General features: G+C 42.6%; 1 protein-coding gene across 1 annotated transcript in view; it reads right to left on the bottom strand.

The window, feature by feature from the left end:
• Positions 1–866: 866 nt before the first annotated feature.
• The window catches only part of Ext1 (exostosin glycosyltransferase 1), a 262,505-nt gene continuing 244,344 nt past the window's right edge, over positions 867–19,027 (bottom strand). Inside the window, exons 6-11 of the mRNA XM_026393885.2 lie at positions 18,455–18,573; positions 17,271–17,366; positions 12,537–12,626; positions 6,968–7,128; positions 4,977–5,148; positions 867–1,368 (exon numbers count right to left, since the gene is read on the bottom strand). Of these exons, the coding sequence (XP_026249670.1) occupies positions 1,183–1,368; positions 4,977–5,148; positions 6,968–7,128; positions 12,537–12,626; positions 17,271–17,366; positions 18,455–18,573 (824 nt within the window). The 3' untranslated portion in view covers positions 867–1,182. The remainder of the gene's footprint in view (positions 1,369–4,976; positions 5,149–6,967; positions 7,129–12,536; positions 12,627–17,270; positions 17,367–18,454; positions 18,574–19,027) is intronic.

Genomic DNA, 19,027 nt, shown 5'->3' with positions numbered 1-19,027 from the left:
CCAGTACCAAAAAAACAAAATAAAAAGAGTATTCACTTTTGTTTCTGATTATTTTGCTTGCCAGTTTCTTGCTCAAAATAATGTTTGAGCCCAAATGGTATTAGGGTCCCAATGGTGAGGCATACTCTGTTTACAGCAATCCTCTTGTTCAATGGTGTGCATTTATATATTATTACTTCTTTCTCAACAGAGAAGCTTCCGAAACTTGAGGTTTTCACAAGCATTTAAGAGCTTGTGTTATAAATAATCTGTTCCCCCAGTACAGCCATTTTTCCTTGGCCTCTAAACCAAAGCCTTTCCCAGCTCTAATCAGACACAGGTTAATGGCTGACTCTGTCATCAGGCCCAAAACCTCTGAAAGGCATTGTGGGTTGACATTTCCATCTTACTAACATGCTGGTGGGTTGTGTGGATGGTTCCTTGTGCAATATGAACATTTCTTAATTATATTAGTAGTGTTTTCTTGGTACTAACTCCCCCCACCCCCCCGAATGAAAAACATTATCATACTTATATATCTCAAACAAAACTTATATATCTCAATTCAGTTGGAATTGCCTACCTGAAAGTCATAATACTTGCTCTCATGCAGAGACATTTTAGAGATAAAAGTTCAAATGGGTTTGAAAATTCAAATTGGAAAACAATTTGCACTGGCAAAGTTGAATAATGAACTTGTCTTAACTTATGCTTAGTTACTTCTTGACACTGGGTAGAGTGACTTATTGTGTTTCCCGTGAAGTCTGAGCTTTTGCAACTGCAGGAGACCCTGCGTGACCAGCCGCATCCATGTCTGTGGGAAGCGGAGCAGCAGCTTTGAAATATTCACAACCAACACAATTTTGATTAAAGAAAGAACTCTGGTTTTTAATAGTTTTGATCATTAAAAAAGTTTAAACCTGCATAGCAATCATTTCAAAAATAATTATTTAATGTTCCATAATTAAACTGTACACAACCTAGTCTTGGGACATAGAAGCCAGTGAGGTGAGTTTGGTGCAGTCCCAGGAGCCAGGAGTCAGGTTCTCGTTGGCCTTTTTTTTTTTTTGTCATTCTGTTCGTCTAGGTTTATTTGGATACTTGGCACAATCTGGCTCCGCCGATGAGCGGATCTGCACTGGGAAGAGAGCGCAGCTGGACCCGGGACCTGCTCGCTTCCCCTCCCCCACTCGGCCGCATTCCTCAAAGTCGTTCAATGTCTCGGTATTTCTTCCTCAGGATGGAGACCTGGTCTTTAAAAAGCACGGGGTCGAGCCTCATCTGAGAGTGGATCAGCGGCATGTAGCCAAACCAGCTGGCAAACGTATTCATGCAGCTCTGTCGCTGGGCAAAGTGGTCAGGGTCAGCCCAACGGGAAGCCCGGGAAGTCTAGGGAGAAGGAGAGACAGGACAATGAGAGGTGTGCCCGGTGAGAGGGCAAGGGTGCAGGACAATGAGCCAGGAGAGTCACGGCCAGCAGCAGAGTCCAGGCCTGGGCCCAGCCTCACCTGCACACGGCAGGGGAAGAAGCAAGGTGCTGGGTTGTCAGCCTTGCCAGCTGTCCCCAAGGCACCCAAGTTCATGGCTGGGGAAACACACCTATTTCGTGGAAGTTTTCTGAGTTGACAAATTCTCTTGTCAGGGAATGAAAATGCTTACCAAGTAAAACTCAACCACGATGGTCACTAACTGCACTTCTCTTGTCACCTAGGACCAACTACTATGACTCACAATGCTTTCTTGGTTTCAAAAGCAGTTTTTAAAATCCTTCTTGTTGCGGGGACGGGGTGGCGCAGGCCTATAATCCCCAGCAGTTTAGGAGACAGGAGGATGGCGAGTTCAAAGCCAGCCTCCAGACACTAAGCAACTCAGTGAGACCCTGTCTCTAAATAAAATACAGTGGCTGAGTTCCTCTAGGTTCAATCCCTAATACAAAAAAAAAAAAAAAAATCCTTGTTGATTTGAAGATACCAGTAGTCAACTGTGAAGTCTGTCTTTCTACCTATTCCGCTCTGGTCTTCTCCTTTCTTTCTACCTTTATAAAGATCTACGGAATCCCTTTTTTTAAAACTCATATACATAGCTGAAGTAGAAACAAAACCTTACACTTCATGCGGGACTAGTATCACATGGCCGCTAAAAATCTCACCTCCCCTCTAGAGACTTTTCTACTGAGATGGCTCCACAAAGCACAAGGAGCTTGTCTGTAAGGCTGTTCTTCTGCACTTAAATCCCCTAATTGTGTTCTTCTCTTAACCCAAGAATGGTTGCATTTTCTATTCCTCTAAAGTGCCCAAAGATTACTTTTTAAAGGGCAATCAGTTCCTATAAAGAGTCAGTGCTCACCTACAACAGAAAAAAATGTATTCTAGGCAAGTAAAAAAGACCATTAAAATCTTTTTAGCTCTCTATGTTGCCCCTAAGGTTGATTAAATATTTTTAGATCATGTAAATGATTGACATTGATATAAAAGCAAGCTTTAAATGACTTGAGTAACAAAATTTAAATAGAAAACTAAGCCTATTGTCTTTAAAGCCAAGTTTTTATGAAAACAAGAAAAAGATTGGCTGCCCTATTATAGGAAAAAAAAATTTTTTTTTAGGTAAATAAGCAACTCTTTAATGGTGTGTGTATGTGTAAGTTTGTATGTATGTATGTGTGTGTGTGTGTGTTCAATGTGTTTATGTCCCCACACATTGTTACAAATACACTTTCATGGGAAAGTACATTTTAGTGTGAAAATCATTCAGAGTCACTTTAAAACTGTGTCATCATGCTTGAAAATAACATCACAAGTAAATACAAATGTCAAGTTATCTCTGAGAAGCAGAGAAAAAAAAAAACACTATCTATGAAGTGTTTTCATGAAGTTCATTTGAGCTTACAACCAGCGGGGAAAGTAAAAGCATGAGGTAATAACACCCCCATTTTATGAATGAGGGGGCAGGCTCAGGGACGCTGCAGTCATTTGCTTGCTCCTTTCCTTAGCACTAGGAGACTCCACATGGTAAATCAGGGAGAGGTCACAAATGAAGCCGACTGTGGGTTCCTATTGGAAGGGACACTCAGTCCCATAGGTGTCTTGCTTTGTTCCTAAATTCATGTGGGTTTATGGGCCATTTTGGAGGGGCTCTTTCCCAAAGTGGCTGACTGGCACACAAGGGCAGGAGTGCTCACATATGCAAATGGAGATACCTAAGAGCATCGGCTCATTCTCATTCACAAATTAAAAAAAAAAAAAAAGGTGAATTGAATCATTTAAGTATCTTTTTTTGCCACTAGATTTGAACATTTATTCTGGGTCAACCAACATGTATTAGAAAAGACATCTTTCCTCTGTAATGAAAACTGAATCTCAGAGCACGATGTCTGCTTGCTTTACTAGGCACACAAAATTTCAACAAACTCATGGGTATGGAAGGGAGAAGGGGGCAAATGCAGTCAGTACCTGGTTGCATACAGGTAGATCTGAGGTTCCATCGAAATTTGCCCGCATGGGATTTGAAAAATTACTAGAAACATTGCTTTGACTGAATTTGGCAAATCTACGAGAGGGCACAAAATGAACCCCTAAGATTAAATATCCCTGCAACTCCTCTTGCTAGTTCTTTCAGTAACCGGAGGGTAGTAGAATTTTCCACTGGAATCCTTTGCTCACTAAGGACATCTCTTTTGTCATAACCAGGAACTAGAACAGTGCCTGGTAACCTGTATGTGCTCAGGAAATGCTAGATGATTAAATTTTATGAACTTAAAATCCTGTATATTGTTTCTCTCACTAAATTAAGTAAATGTGAAAAAAAACCCCAATTTGGTTAACATGACCCTTGTCAAAACCTAGGTTATTAACACACAGATCAACACCTGTTAGAACATGGCCCATGAAAACACCAAAACTGAACTGACACAATCATGTTAAAGACTGCTTATCCAGGTCGACTCCAATCCTGCTGCCTGCTCTGTGATCCAAGTCAGGTAGCTCTGATGGCCTTAATTTATGTTTTTTGATTCTTACATACAACATTGGTTCTGTCCAAGAAGAATAAAAATAGAACAACTTCAACATCTTCAGATGGGTACCATGAGTCTAAGGTATAGGAAATCTATCAGTGCAATGAACAGAGTCTAGTAAAATTTCCTTTACTTTTAAAATAGCTTTCCCTTCTATGAGAATGATTTCACTATTTTCATTTTAAGGATGAGCTGAATTTCAGAAGGCAATTGATGTGCCCACAGGTTGTTAAAGCTGGTTCTAGAACTGAAAATCAAATACTGTGACTCTTGGAGTTTTACTGTGATACATACTCATGAGCAAATACTGGTGGGCTGTGTTGAAGACAATATTGTTTGCTTGCCATTAAATAAGACACCATGAAAACCTTTAAAAACATTCTCATAGGTCAACTCCATGGACCAAATGTTTGTGCAACAATCCCCCTACCACCACCACTGCCGCTGCAGCCCCATTTCCATATGAAGCCTAATCCTCAATGTGATGGTACTGCAGATGGGAACTCTGGGAAGAGATTAGGTCATGAGGGTAAGAGTGTTTAAGAATGGGATTAGAGACCTTATAAAAGGGACCCCAGAGTGCTCTCTTGCCCTTTTTCTAGCATATGAGAACCCTGCAAGCAGACAGTCATGGATGAGTCAGGAGCAGACTCTTACCAGATGCTGAATATGCTGGAACCTTGATTGGGCACTCTCTAGCTTGCAGAAGGGTAAGAAATGGGTGTTTGTTATTTAAGCCACCCTGTTTATTAGTATGCTTGTTATAGCAGCCTGAAGGGACTAAGACAAACTATAAGGACGTATCTTTTGCAGGTCCTTGTAGGTTAGATGAGAGCTTTACATTCATTCCAAAGATTTCAAACATGGAGTATTTCTGATATCTCCTCATCAAGCTTCTACAGAGTTCCTGGAGGAACACAAGTCCTCCTTACCTTTGGCTGCACCACCAGTGAGCTAAGCAAGGGAAGAGTTCCCTTTCCCTTACCTGTCCCATCATTGTCTCCTTATACTGCTTCTTCTGGGTCACTTTTATTGGAGGCAATTTTGTCACAGCAGACACCAGGAAATTCATGAGAATGTCCTCACAATTGGCCAGTTGGTCCACCATGTTCTTCAAGCTGGCTGGCAGGTAATGGGAGTACAGGTAGTGATAATATCTGTAAAAACCAAAGACAGGTTTCCCAGGGTGTTATTACATAATGACAGGTGGACTTGATGCACATAACCCTTCCTTCCGTCCCTACACATGTTGCTGGATGGTGATGATGATGATCACTATCTCTTACTTGCTATATGCCAGATATACTCTAAAGTGTTTTATAAATGCCTCCTCTAATCCTTATATAGAATCTATGAGGAGGGTGGTATTATTATTCCCATTCTACAGATGAGGAAACAAGGTACAGAGATACACATAGCTGCAGATACTGCTTGTTCGGCTAACTTTAATATCAGTCTGGTCAGTTAGAAACAAACTGAATACTTAGATGGTAAGAGAAGTTACTTACACGTGAGACAAACCATAAGAAAGAATCAGATTCATCTGTGTGGCGGTGGAGGAGGAAGGGGAACAATGAACTTTTGAGAGGTGAAACCTTGAGATCAGGGTTCAGTTTAAACGTTCACATATTGGGCATTTCCAACCCTGTCTCTCTCCGAGATGGCAAGATTTTCTATTCTTTACAACAAAGATTAAGGTATGACTGGTGTGATCCCCTCACTAAGACAAAAAAAACAGGGTTCCACCAGTGATCCAGTGAGAAATGCTACCTATGTATACTCACTAGTCTGGCTACCTGTCTCTAGATGGCTGGTTTTAAAGACCAAATATATGCAACTGAGTGCAAAATTTAAATTTCCATCCATGGCTTTTTTCAGCATATCCTTTTGGATGTGTTTACATGTCCAAGACTGAACTTCTATACTTTTCACAATTCTCATTCCATCTGTAGCTTTCCCCCTCCCTGTTGATGACTGCTCTTGTCCTTCCCATTCTCAGATCAAAGAAACAAAACAACAACAGCATTGGATTCCCCAAACACACAAGTCATTAAATTCTACACCCAATCTATTAAGGCATCATGCTAAAGCATCTTCAAAATATGCCCACAATCTAGTCATTACTTATTATCTCCACTGTTCGCTTCCTGGTCCCAGGCTCCATCATCTCTAGAAAATGCCAATCACCTCTTTATAGATGTTCCTTCTCTACCTGGTCCCTGTGTAGCCTATGATCAACACAACATCCAGAGTGGATGCCTGAAACATTGACACGGTATCTGTTCATGTTCAAACCCCTGCACTGGCTCCCTGGGTCACTTAGAAGAAAAGTCAAGTCCTCTTGCATCTGGGCTCCCTAAACTCCCTGACCTGTTCTAACTTACTCCACTCTCATCATACTGTTCCACCCACATTCTGCCTCTTGGTGTTTATTCTAGCTGTACTCCAGGCCAGAATGCTCTTGACCAACTTCGTAGTCTCTGTGCATATCTCACCTGCTCAATAAGCATTGCCTTGGCCACCTGCCAACCTGTTCCATCTCTACCATTTCTGATCCTTTACTCTTGATACATCACTTATCTCCTTAACATCCTATTGGGTCTCCTCTGCATTGGCAGAAACTTTTTTTTTTTTTTTTTTTCTGTTTCACTCAATGGCAACTCCAAACATCTACAACAATGACTGGGGCTCTTCTATTAAGATACGTTTTTATTGTCGCTATTCTCCAAACTGAGTTACCCAATATACCCCTGAGCAGAGTTTCCACATTTCAGCTTAACTGAAAACACTATTCAGGAAATGCAGTAAGCCAAAAAGTTTCACTGGTTTAAAAAATACACTTGCCACAATGACAAAACTCATATGGGGACACAGACTAATGTTCAATAAAGTTGAGATTTGGCCCAAGTCCCTATTTGTGCAGTTGCCAGAAACTAAAATATGAGGAGAGATGAGAGAAATGTGTAAACTGCTCACTTGTGGTAAATAGCAGCTCCTGTCAACACCATGGAGTAGTCGTTCGTCCACTTGGATGTGTACCCCCACCGCTCCTTAGAGTTATCCCAGAAATGGCTGCGTGCGGGGTACCCCACAATCCTCTCGGGGAAGCTCTGCCACACTGTGAAGGCAAAATCCACCTGCAGGCAGAACACAAGCCAAATAAGCAATCAACAGTGTTAACAAATGTCAACAAAACATTACCTTCCCCCTCTAATTCATGATGCAAAAGCCCGAGACTGTTTCGAAACATTAATTCCATGTATTCATCAGCAAATTAAACTGACTGCTTGACATTTCGCCCCATAATTATGCACATTTTAATGTTTTCTGTTAAGGAAATTTCAGATTAGTGTGGAAATGAAAGGAAAAAAAGTTTGATGATATGTTTTTTAGAAATCCTCTCTGTTCAAACAAACAAACAAACAAAAGTAAAAAAAAAAAAAGCAGTTATTCCCTGACCCCACACAAGGTACATGTGACTATTGAGTCACAAGAGGCAGAGACGACACATCTGTTTTATAAATGAGAGCAGACTTCCTGTGTGCATCCAGAGTGAATCTAACCAGCATCATAACCAGCAGATATCAAGGCCAAAGTGACCGAAATTAAAGCATCTTAAGAGCACGAGAAAAGATTTTTTTTTTCTTTTTTAAAGCACAAGTTTTAACATGAAGACAGAGTAGATAACCCTAAAGAAAGAAGAATTCAGGCTTCTCAGGTTTGAAGTGCAAGGAAATTCCACAAAAGCACCCACAAGTGAAATCACTAAGAGTAAGTGAGGACCAGGCCCAGGGAAGCCACAGGATTATTTTAAAGAAAAGGAAGCTGAGGGCTTTCCAGTGTTTATAAGGATCCAACGCAAGTCCTTCTGAACCTGCTTCTGTTTTCAAGTGTGTAAGCTCACTTCTGACTTGCTATGATCATTTGATGAATCAAAAATAAAAAACAAACAGAAGATAAAACTATAATCCATCATATAATGCGGTGTAGTGCTTATAATGCGATAAACCTACTTCTAGGTGCTTATATGTTTTTACTCAGTTCATCCTCACCTTGTGAGGTATGTGCTCTTATAATCTTTAATTTACAGGATGGAATATGAACATATATGAGGGTCAAGTAATTTGTGTGCAGCAGCAAGTGGCAGGGCCAAGATTCCAACCCAGGCATTCTGGTTTCAAGTTCAATGTGTAGTGTATTCTAACCTCTCTTTGGCTCTCTCGCTATAGTGTTGAAACCAATTTATGTCTTATAAGGGTTACTATTTAAAGCCTTTGACCTATTTCTTCTTGATAAGCAAGGCAAATAGAAATTTCATTGATTCTGCAAATACTTCAAGTCTCAGGACTGTGATGGTGGCTGGGGGATTGAACGATGTTGCTAAGTCTTGCCATCAAAGAAGTTCACAAGAAGAGCAAGTAACCATTCATCAAAGCCAAAAGCTGAAAACAGCCCAAGTTCCATCCACCGCAGAGTGTGATCATGAGACACACCCGTAAAGCAAGTGCCACAGCATGGAGACTCAGAAACATTATACTAAGAGAAAGAAGCCAGACAGAAATTGCCACGAGTCACAAGATTCCATGCATAAGAAATATCCAGAATAGGCAAATCCCCAGAGATAGAAGACAGAGCTGGGGGGTTGCCAAAGGCTGGGAATGACTGCTTGACTAGTCCAGGGTTTCCACTGTGGGTAGTAAAAATGTTTTCTAAGACAGAGGTTATCATAACTGCCCAATATTGTGAACAAATGAATCAGCACAGAATTATATACTTAAATGTTAATTTTTTAAAATGCTAATTTTACATTTTTTAAAATTTTTACCTCAACAAAATATTAAAAAAAAAAAACCTGAAGCCAGTGGGCCTTGACCAATATTTCCCAAGCTTTTTTGCCGCATTCTCATATCACATATTCAATGTATTAGGGAAGATTTTTCTTCAAATTGACTTTTATAAAAAAAAAATTACACTTATCCTAGGTAAAAATACCAGTAAAATTCTGGGTTTGATTATTGGGAATATTATTTTCTAACAAAGACTAAATTAAAAACAATTGTTTAAATAAAATACTTGTAATGAACCATGAACAACTCTTTTCTATTTTATGAACACAAACCATCTTTTTGGAAACACTGGCTTGGATGATTTTTAAAGATCCTTTTATCTCCAAATTCTTCAGGCTTCCAAGTCACTCTTTTTGTAAACAGCCATAAATTCTGAGTGAAATCTTGGTGTCTGTGATGGTTAATTGTATGCATTAACTTGACTGTACCAAGAAGAACCTGGAGGACAAGATCACTTCTGGGCGTGTCTGCAAGATTCACATTCCAATCAATGGACTCCAGTGAGGCAGATTGTGCTCCCAACCTGCCTGGGCAGCATTCAATGCATGGAGGGGCAGGAGGCAACAAAAAGGTGGAGGCATGAGGAATCCACTTTCTTTCCTTCCTCCCTGCCAGCTTCTGCTGGGCCATCACCTCCTACTGCTATTGTTCTGGGACTTAACCATTAGCTGCCATGGTTCTCAGGCCTTGCTGTATCCCCAGTTTACAGATGGCAGATTGTGGACATCCGATCCTCCACAATCCTTCAGGCAACTCCTCATAATAAATCTCCACAAGCTCTGTTTCTGTGGAAAACTCTAATACACTCCCCTATCTCAAGATGAAAAGATTTAACATGGCTTACTCCCCAGAAACGAACCTTGAGGGGAGTTGGGGGAGGAGGCCGGTGTAACATACATTAAGAAAACTTGGTGGGGAATGGGACATCTCAAAAACACAGCAGGGGGAGTGGGCAGCATTAGCCAGGAGACTGAAATTAGGTCACGATAACCTATACATTGTCACTGGCATCCAATACTAATGGCACCAACTGATGGGCCAGTACATTCTACAGCCTGTTGTCAAAGAATCTGCCCGGCTGTCAGCACTCTTTGGGGTTTTCTGTTATTCTTTGAAAAGGAAACACATGCACGGGCAGCTACTATAGAACCCAATGGGGTGTTTTTATCACATGAATTTCTTACCCTCTCAAAGCTGTTTCAAGTCATTTCAAAGGAACTCAAAAGTAAATTCAGATAAAAACTATGATTCTTGGGATAGTGCTGCTTTCATGGAGATCATTAACACATCAAAGAAGGCAGAGGTCAGCTTAAGGCCTGTTCTCTTAAAAATCAACATCTGTTTTCTTTTGAGGATTTGCAGCAACCCAGATAAATGTAAATAACTATAAACCAACTATATCTAATACCCTTTATAGGATGCTGTTTAAAACTCTATCGTTCATGCTACAGAGAGACATTTACACAAGCTGGGAACCCTTGGAGAGGAAATAAGCTGAACCAACATCTATTCACCTAAAAAAAGAGAGAAGAGAAATCCTTGCCCATGACCATTTTAGGGAACATAACCACTCCACTGATGAGCGGGCAAAAGCAAACCCGACTGCCAGCCTCTTAAATTTACATATCATTTTCAACCCACGTTGACTTCTAATTACTTCACATACAACACATGTTCTTCCCAGCATGCACAGAGTGGTTGGAATTGCTATTCTTTGAAAGGAAATTCACCAGCACAAAGATGCATCACAACAGCTGAAAGTGATTTCACAATGGGACATGGAAAAACAAACCCCAGGATGAGACTAATTGCCTCGTGCCCAGGGGAAGAGGTAAAGAGGAATCCATACTCCAGGCCACAGGACGATGACTCGGGTAGTGGTCTTGACCATTCAATCCCCCATGACAGTATGCTGTTCTTCAGTGTTTGCCCTCTGAGATGTACTGCCCACTCTTGCTGCCCTGCTCTAGGCACTGGGAATGATGGGACCTCAGGGACTGCACCACCTGGTCCTCCTTACTGGCTGGTGTTTGGTTAGGTCAGGTCAATGGGAAACACCAGCAAGAAAATGGAGACAGAACTAGAGAATGTCAAATGTCTCCTCCCTGCGACCTTCTTACTTTGGCACCTGAGTTCTAGCAGCAGCCCTGTCTCTCTATGAGCACAGCCCTTGTAGGGAGGCCTCTCCTTTTCCTTCAGGTCTAGGGGTAGACACTGCTTCCTGATCTTGCAGGTACCTCCCCACCCGTCCCTCCTAAGTAGCCCCAGATTCTTCCACTTGAATCCTTCCCCTTGAATCATCTGATTCAAATTCTGTTTGCTGCCAGGACTTTGATAGATAGAGGCAGGAACTGTGTAACCAAAGTACCTGGCATAGAGAGCAGAACAAAGAAATCTCTCAATAAATACTTGTTGAATGAATGTGCTCCTGGGATGCCAGCTTCCCTTGCAGGAAGCAGCAGAAAAATGCAGGCTGGTGTGTCTCCCAGCTTGTATTTCATAGCTATCTTTCCCTCTGAATGTGAAGCATCTCTTCTCCCGGCAACCCTTGCTCTGGACAACTCTTGCTCTGGCCGCTGCACAGGCACAATTGGCTGTGTGTTCCCCCTTTAATCCACACAGCGCTCACTCCCTCAGCCATTCATTCAACAAGTATTTATAGAGCTTTGGCTACATAGAAAGCATTTTAACAAGGTGAGGTCTGGGACACTGTGTCCTGGGGTTATTTAGGTTGCCCTTGTACATCGCGTCTGTTCAACTCCATCGGATGGAAATTGGAAGCAGCCGTGGAATTTCAAGAAAGAGACACTGAATTGGGCGGCCTAGGTCAACACCAAGGCCCACTGTTAGAGCCAGTGTGGGGTGGGTCCAGAAGAGTGTGTGCGGCTCAGTGCTTACGCTTAACTAGAAAGGAAAATAAAAATGAGTAAAAGAGGCAAAAGAAAGGTGGAGGGGGAGGATAAACAGTTAAGTCTCCATGCTGTTTCGGCAGCTAGCATGAATAGAATGTTTCTGATATATTACATTTTTATACAGTTGTCTTTGATCTCAACTATGCCTTAAAGTAAGGCTTCAGAGATCAATACTCATTCGAGTTGTAAAAAATTGGTTTTCTATCATATCTGTCTTCTCCCCCACATGCATTTTTTGTGGGGGGAATCTTATTTTTGGTCAAATATCTGAACACTTAAAATAGCAGGGGTCTCCATTTCAGCCTTAAAGTGTGGGGGGGGGCGGGGAGAGCGCTTTGGGTGAAGACAGGAAAACTGCCTTTAGAACCCAGAACAGCAATTCCTAACAGGCATCTCACAGGGATTGGGATAAGTTGGGAAGGATGGGTGTCCGAATCTGGACTGCCCAGTCTCAGGATAATGCATTAGAGAACCCCCTACCATTGGCAGTACTCACCTGCCTCCAACTGTGCTTTTTAAGAACAAAAAACAGAGGGCAGGCTGCAGGGGAGAGACAGGCCCAGTCATGCAAATGAGAAGCCAATTAGCAGAGAAAACAAAAGAAGAAATGCCCTCCTCCGGGTGCCAGGTGGAGCAAGGTGCTGGGTTAATTAAAACCAATTCTGCAGAAAGTTTTGAAAAATGTTTTCAACTTTCACCACAGCAAAGGCAAGAGAAGGGCTGGCACCTGGGGACGCGGGGCACTTGCTGGAAGAAGTCTCCAGCCCACTCAGGGCTGGCTCTTACCTCAGTTGTGGAAAGCACAGTGTCCTCGTCAAGGCTGAGCACAGCGTCTGTGATGATGTTGTCATAGGGCAGAAACCGGCTGCTCATCACCTGCAGAGGAGGCAGAATGCAGGCAGGAGGGAGGGAAGGAGGGAAAAACAGAGGTATCGTCAGAGTCCTGTTTTCAGGAAAATTCCCCCTTCCTCACCTTCCTAAAGATGCTCTACTGCCTGGTCATTCCTCAACTTTGAAAGATTTATGCTCCCTTTTGTTCAACAACTACTGGGCACCTTCCGTGTACCAGGCACCTTGCTGGTTGAAGGAGGACAAAGATAAATAAGGTATGTGCCCTGTCTTTGAGGAGCTCGTAGTCTGTAGAGATCACAAATCATTTGACTGGTTTTAGCTCAAACTGAAAAATGCCAAGAGACCAGAGGACAGAGCAGTCAGTTGCCTGGAAGTACAGAGGAAGACCTTGAGGGGCAGAAATCACCAGGTGCAGATGGCAGTGGGCAGTACACATAGGAGGCTCTGCAGATGCAAAGGGATGGAAGAGAGAATCAGCACCTGGAAGGCAGGATGGAGTGAAAAAGAGGTGTGGCCAGGCTGATCACAGGTCTGCAAATATTTACAAATTCCACTATATGTTTATTTTAGTACAGAATATAAAGAATATATTGTCATTTCTATGGTAGCTATACCAATCTAGGATAGTAATAAAAGTAATTTACAAATCATTTCATTAAAGTAAGACCAAGTATGGGCTGGGAATATAGCTTAGTTGGTAGAGTGCTTGCCCTGCATGCACAAAGCCCTGGGTTCAATCCCCAGCATCACAATAAATAAATAAATAAGACTAAGTTGACTTAAAGAAAAATTCTTAGTAAGTAATAACACAGGCAATTCACAGATTTAGAAAAATTGTGCAAATAATATAAGAATAAATTCTGGGCAAATCCAGAATCAGGCATGGTGAGATATGTGTGTGTGTATGCGTCTGGTTGGGGCTTTGAGAACAAGGGCATCATCAGGAACATGGAGACTGCAGAGACCACTGTATGACAGTCATGCCTCCTCACCTTTGTGTAGAATACATCACCCAAGAACTAGTACTTTTTGACCATTTAGTATGTAGCAGGAAATGTCCTTTATAAACATCATCTCATTTCATCTTTATTACAATTATATATTGTAATATTATAGAGAAGGAAACTGGGGAGCAAGAAGGAAAAGTGCTTTGCCCAAGATGCACCCTGGTTTCAACCTGGGAGCTGTGACTCTGAGCATTTCAGCCAGAGTGCTGTAACAGTGGCAGGTCTGGAAAGAACCTCAAAGTGAACGTGGGGACAGATGAGGTGACTGCACCTTCACTGCTGTCCTCTGGAAGTATATAACGGTTATGTCGACCCTTCTGAATTCACACGGAGAGACCTGAGACAAGACACGCTTGCCATCGCCTGAGAAGCACAAGAAAGCCCAGAGACTGAAGTAGCTCAACAATGGAGATGAAGGGGAAGGGGAGGAGGAAGAGGAGACACCTAACTGGCTGCCAAGGCACACACGCTCTGCAAATCAGAGCCCCCCAAAGAAGGCTCAGCTGTGCTGATCTGGAGAAGCCAGCTCGTCTGCAGGACTCGTCTCCCATTCAGGCTCCATGCCTGCGAAGCCTGGGCATCTTCAGACATTAAAGACTGACTGGCCGGAGCCATGCTAACCTTTCTCTGAGAGCTCAAGGAACAAAGCTGCAGTGTGACTGGCTTCAGGGGCTGCTCCTACACATCTGTCAACTGAGTCAGGCTTTCTTCCCTAAAACATCTTTCTCAGGCTTTCAAAATAAAATAAAACACAAAGCGATCAGCAGCCACATACACTCGGCACTCGGAAATCTCAGCCCGAAGCAGTTCTCCTGATCCTGTTTACATGTCCACTGAGGAAGGAAAGACCCATTAGCTGCCAGCTTAGCGTTGCCCTGACCTTTCCCTTGTTAGGCCTGTAGGGGAAAACTGCAAAGACAAGGCCCATAAATTCAAAACAGAATTTCACAGCCAAAGCAGCATACACACATCGATTTTCAATTCAAGGCTAGATCTGGAGATTTTAAATGGAGAATAAGGAGGTCCTAGAATTCTTCCCTGTCATTTGCTCGCTGGCTTTAAAGGATCTGTTTTCTCTTTTCAGAACCTGCTTCATCAATGGGTCACGAACCCATCAGCCAGCCACTTTCAAGTGTAGTGGAAAAACAGGGGCTTTTTTTTTTTTTAATACTTTGCTTCAGTCACCTTCCCAAGTGGGTTAGTGGGAGAGGAACCAAGGAAAGTGCCAAGTCAATCATGAGTGAACTGGGTTTTCCCTGTGAGTTCACCTAAAAAGTATTTCACCACGTGAGCACCCCACTCCTTCAGAACTAACAAACAGCACTAGGTAATGACCAAGACTCAGGAAGTTTACTGTCTAGTGTGGCAGATAAGAAATGCCTACAAATAATTCCACAAAGCTTGGAAATACTCGTTGAGCATTTACTATGTGTCCACACTCCTTGGTACACCTGTATGCATAGCAGTGCTCATTTGATCCTGTTAGCTACTGCATTAGTTAGGTATTATCAGTGCTTCCACCTACTGAAGGAGGAAGCACTTTTAGTAACTCACATTAGGTCACACAAGAGTAAGTCTGATTCTAGAACCTGTGACAAATCAGGATGTGATAATACCTCCCAGAAGAATAGCCAACAGCTACTGAACTCCTGGTGTGTGTGTAACAGGTACACTGGGCTAAGCAGTGATCCACAGTATTTCATTTAATCTTTGAGTAGGTCTCTGTAGTAGCTCAGGCTCCCTAAAATACACAGTCTGAAGCAAGGTTTCAATGAAAAGTCTTCTTCCCTATGAGGGGCAATCACAGGACATTGACAGGGAGAGAAAAGACACACATCATGGGGCCCAGTAGATCAGTGGCCAATAATTAGCCTGTGACTAAACAAACTGCCAGGAGCCCAGACATAGATGTGGCTGGGAGAATCTGAGGTATCTCATGAAAGACACTGGATAAAGTCCACGGGAAAGGTACTATTTTCATCATCACCATTTTACAAATAAAGCAATTGGGAGGTTTTTTTTTTCCCTCACCAAGAGTAAAAAAAATAAAGTCAGTTAATAAATCTGTGCATACTACCTACAGGAGTCAGAACAGCTCCAGTCACTGAGACTGGATCCGATCTGAACATCCTGACACATCCAAACAAAGACATCAACCCAGAAAGAGATCTGGTCACCCAGGGCAGGGTATAAACCGGAGCTGCCTGCATAGCTCTGAGCACTGAGCAGGGCTGCAGGCTCTGTCATGGGATCACTGCAGTTACTATGACAGACTGTTCTTCTAGGAAGGTAGATATAAGGGGTTGGGGACAAAAGAGGTTTGTGTGCCAGTCCCTTTGGGAAACTAGGGTTGACAGGGTAGAACGACTGATGCCCAGAGCATGTGGCTGGACTCCAGCCCTATGAACATTAACTGCATTTATCTGGTTCCTCATGGTGTTCTAAGCCTAGAACACAGTGCCCAGCACACAGTAGGCATCATAAATGGCAACTGAATAGATCCTGACCAGGCGCCCACGGCAACTCTCTATGCACTAGGTTGAGCCATATGAAACTGTCACTTTTGAGGAGTTGGATGATGATTTCAAATGGTTTGACCAATAAGTTGATATTCTGTTATTCTGGCTCAGGGGTGTTTTACTTAGTGGGAGCCAGTCCCTCATGACCTGATCCCTTGAGTAATGATCAAGTTAGTCTCTTAGATGACACTGCTTCATCCAACTTAATTTCATTTAGTAGCGACTGATTTCTTCACCAATGGGAAAATCTACAAGAAAGCAACAAGCAGAAGCTGGAGAGATGAGCTCGCCACCCACTGCAAAGAGCAGAGGAAGTTTCCAGGAGTAGTAGCTGGTGAACAGGGCTTAAAGGATGTAAGGGAAAGACGACAAACAGGAAGAGTTGAGGAGAGCAGTCAAGTTTTAAGGCAAATGGCAAGACAGAAAGTAGAGAGAGGGACACAATGGTCAACGGTGTCTATATGGTAAAACAGTGGAAAGACGAGAAGGCTGGGTATGGCCAGATGACACTTGGTATCCACTGTCAGTTTAGCACATTAGCAAACGAAGTATCCAAAGGGCCACAAGATGATCCAAGAGCGTTCAGCTGGGCAGAGTGGACTGGAGATCTGAAGCAGGGATCAGAGAGCAGCCCCAGTAAGAGACTTTGGATAGAAGCACCCAAACAAAATTTGGGTGAAAATGTCCTTTTTAGGTAACTGTGAGGAAATTATCTAACATCTTTTCTGAAAGACACAGTTCATTTGGATTCATAACTAAGCAAACCCATGTAGCACCACCATCTTCAAGATTTGTGGAAAGGTTATTATTGCCAGGCCCTGAATTCATGCAACCCTATGGGATATGCATCGTTATTTCTACTTTGTGAATGAGGAAAATGAAGCTCTAAGAACTTACATACATACATATATATACACACACACACAAAGTCAAAAGTTACTAGTTTTGGGATTAAGACCCAGGTTTGCTGATTCCAAAGCTGATGGCTGTTAAAGCTAAGGATATTCTGAGACAAGTGCAGTTTTAGAAAGCATAATAGGCAGAGCTCTTATGGGGTTGACTCTTCTAGGGTGAACACCGACAGTGGCCCGTGAAGAAATAAAGATTCCATGGTGGTTCCCCATGAGGAACTTGAGGCCTACCTTGCTTTCTCCTTCAATGACGATGACAGGCACAGCAGTGGCAGGCCAGCGGTGTTTGGCTGGTAGAGGTTTGTCACAATTCCATAGAACTATGATCTGAAAGGAACAGGTCATTAGATGGATGGCCGGTTTAGGTGTATCTAATGCAGGTCTCCAACGCAAAGGCTCTTCTAGTAGATAGAGAGAGCCACAGGGAAGCTGGAGAGTCCAGTCAGGTAGAAGGGACAACACCAAAACTGAAATCCAAAGTGAGACTGCTCCCATACAACCCTGAGAATCTCATCACTTCAAGGAAAGGAACAGAAAGCACAACCTAAAAATGGGTCTGTAGGGTAGGAGGAAAGAAGTAACTTCAAGGTTGCTGGAGCTTAATAGTTTCCAAAATTCTGATATCTTACGATGATGAGGAAGATCAACTCTGACCAAGTTAAATAAAAATGTATACTAAACATCTGAACATCTGTTGTACACTTGCGCTATGCCAGGCAATGTGGGCGAAATAAAAGAATTCAAGATAGATCTAGGATGAGCTCATGTTTGGAGTTTCCAGAATGATTGCTGATTTTTATGTGACTTTATAATTTCCAATAAAGACACTTAGTTCAAAAACATGTGTGCTTCAACATGATTTGATTCTTTCCACATTTATAAACCTTCTTACATATACTAATTCACAAATCAGAAAAACCACTGTTAAAGAGCGTGGGGCAACACTGATTTGAAAAACACTGTTATCATAGTCATGATCTTCTGCTCTTAATCTTATAGTCATGGTTGTGAAAGAAAAGTTGGTGCCTCCTGACACTAACAAGGCCGTTTCTTCTATTGAACTTAGCATCCCACAGCTCCGGGTGATCCAGGGGCCTTTCTGATGTTACTCTTATCATTTTGACACTTAAAAACAAAATAACGTACTTACATATAGAAATGTGTAAAGCGTGCGTTTCTGAGTGTGTGTGTGTGAATCTACAATAGCGCAAAGGTCTTTCTGTAACCCACCCCTACTTGTGCCAGGTTTTACTTCCAAGAATCTTTGGGTTGATGGAAACAATAACAAGACTTGGCCCATGAAAGGAGAGTAACAGGGTCTGATGCTACATGAGCCCCGAGAGCCAAGCGTCTAACAGGTAAGGAGCCAAGAGGAATCTCTGATCTGCTGAGGAGAAGAGGGCAGGTGCGCTCACCTGGGCACAGTACTGGGACTTGGCTGCAGCCACGAGAAGCTTCAACACTGGCTGGGACTGAGAGACCAGGGGGGTCACCGCATGGATGACTGCAGTGAATTTGGAGGGGGGCTTTAAACCTGCAAAGGGAAGCAGAGAGGGGCTTAATGGAACACTGAAAAACAAGACTGAGAAAATGACTCCTTCTTGCTCCATTGCTTCACCTTGGAGCTAATGTTCCCTTCTAGCATATTTTCCCTTTGCCTCTTGCGTCCTGACAGAACAGAAATGAGGTGAAAAGCTGCTACTTAACTACTGCCTCAGTCTCGAGAGACCTCAAATCATGACAGATTAATGTCCATTCCCAGGTTCTTCCTGTGGCACCCCCTCCCTCCTTTAGCGATGTTTCTTGTATCTTTCTTCAGTTTCTCAGTCTCAGTGTCTACACACACACACACACACACACACACACACACACACACACCACTCACACTCTCAAGTAACCTTCTCTTCCAGTTCACTTCTATCTATCTCAATATGAATTTACACAAATGTGTTCTCTCTCCCAGGGGTTTGCATGTATCTGATTCTTAA

This window comes from Urocitellus parryii, chromosome 7, assembly GCF_045843805.1.
Source record: "Urocitellus parryii isolate mUroPar1 chromosome 7, mUroPar1.hap1, whole genome shotgun sequence".
In the NCBI taxonomy this organism is placed as follows: Eukaryota; Metazoa; Chordata; class Mammalia; order Rodentia; family Sciuridae; genus Urocitellus; species Urocitellus parryii.
The sequence above is the reverse complement of the archived record's forward strand: the minus strand, read 5'-3'. Positions and strand labels throughout refer to the sequence as shown.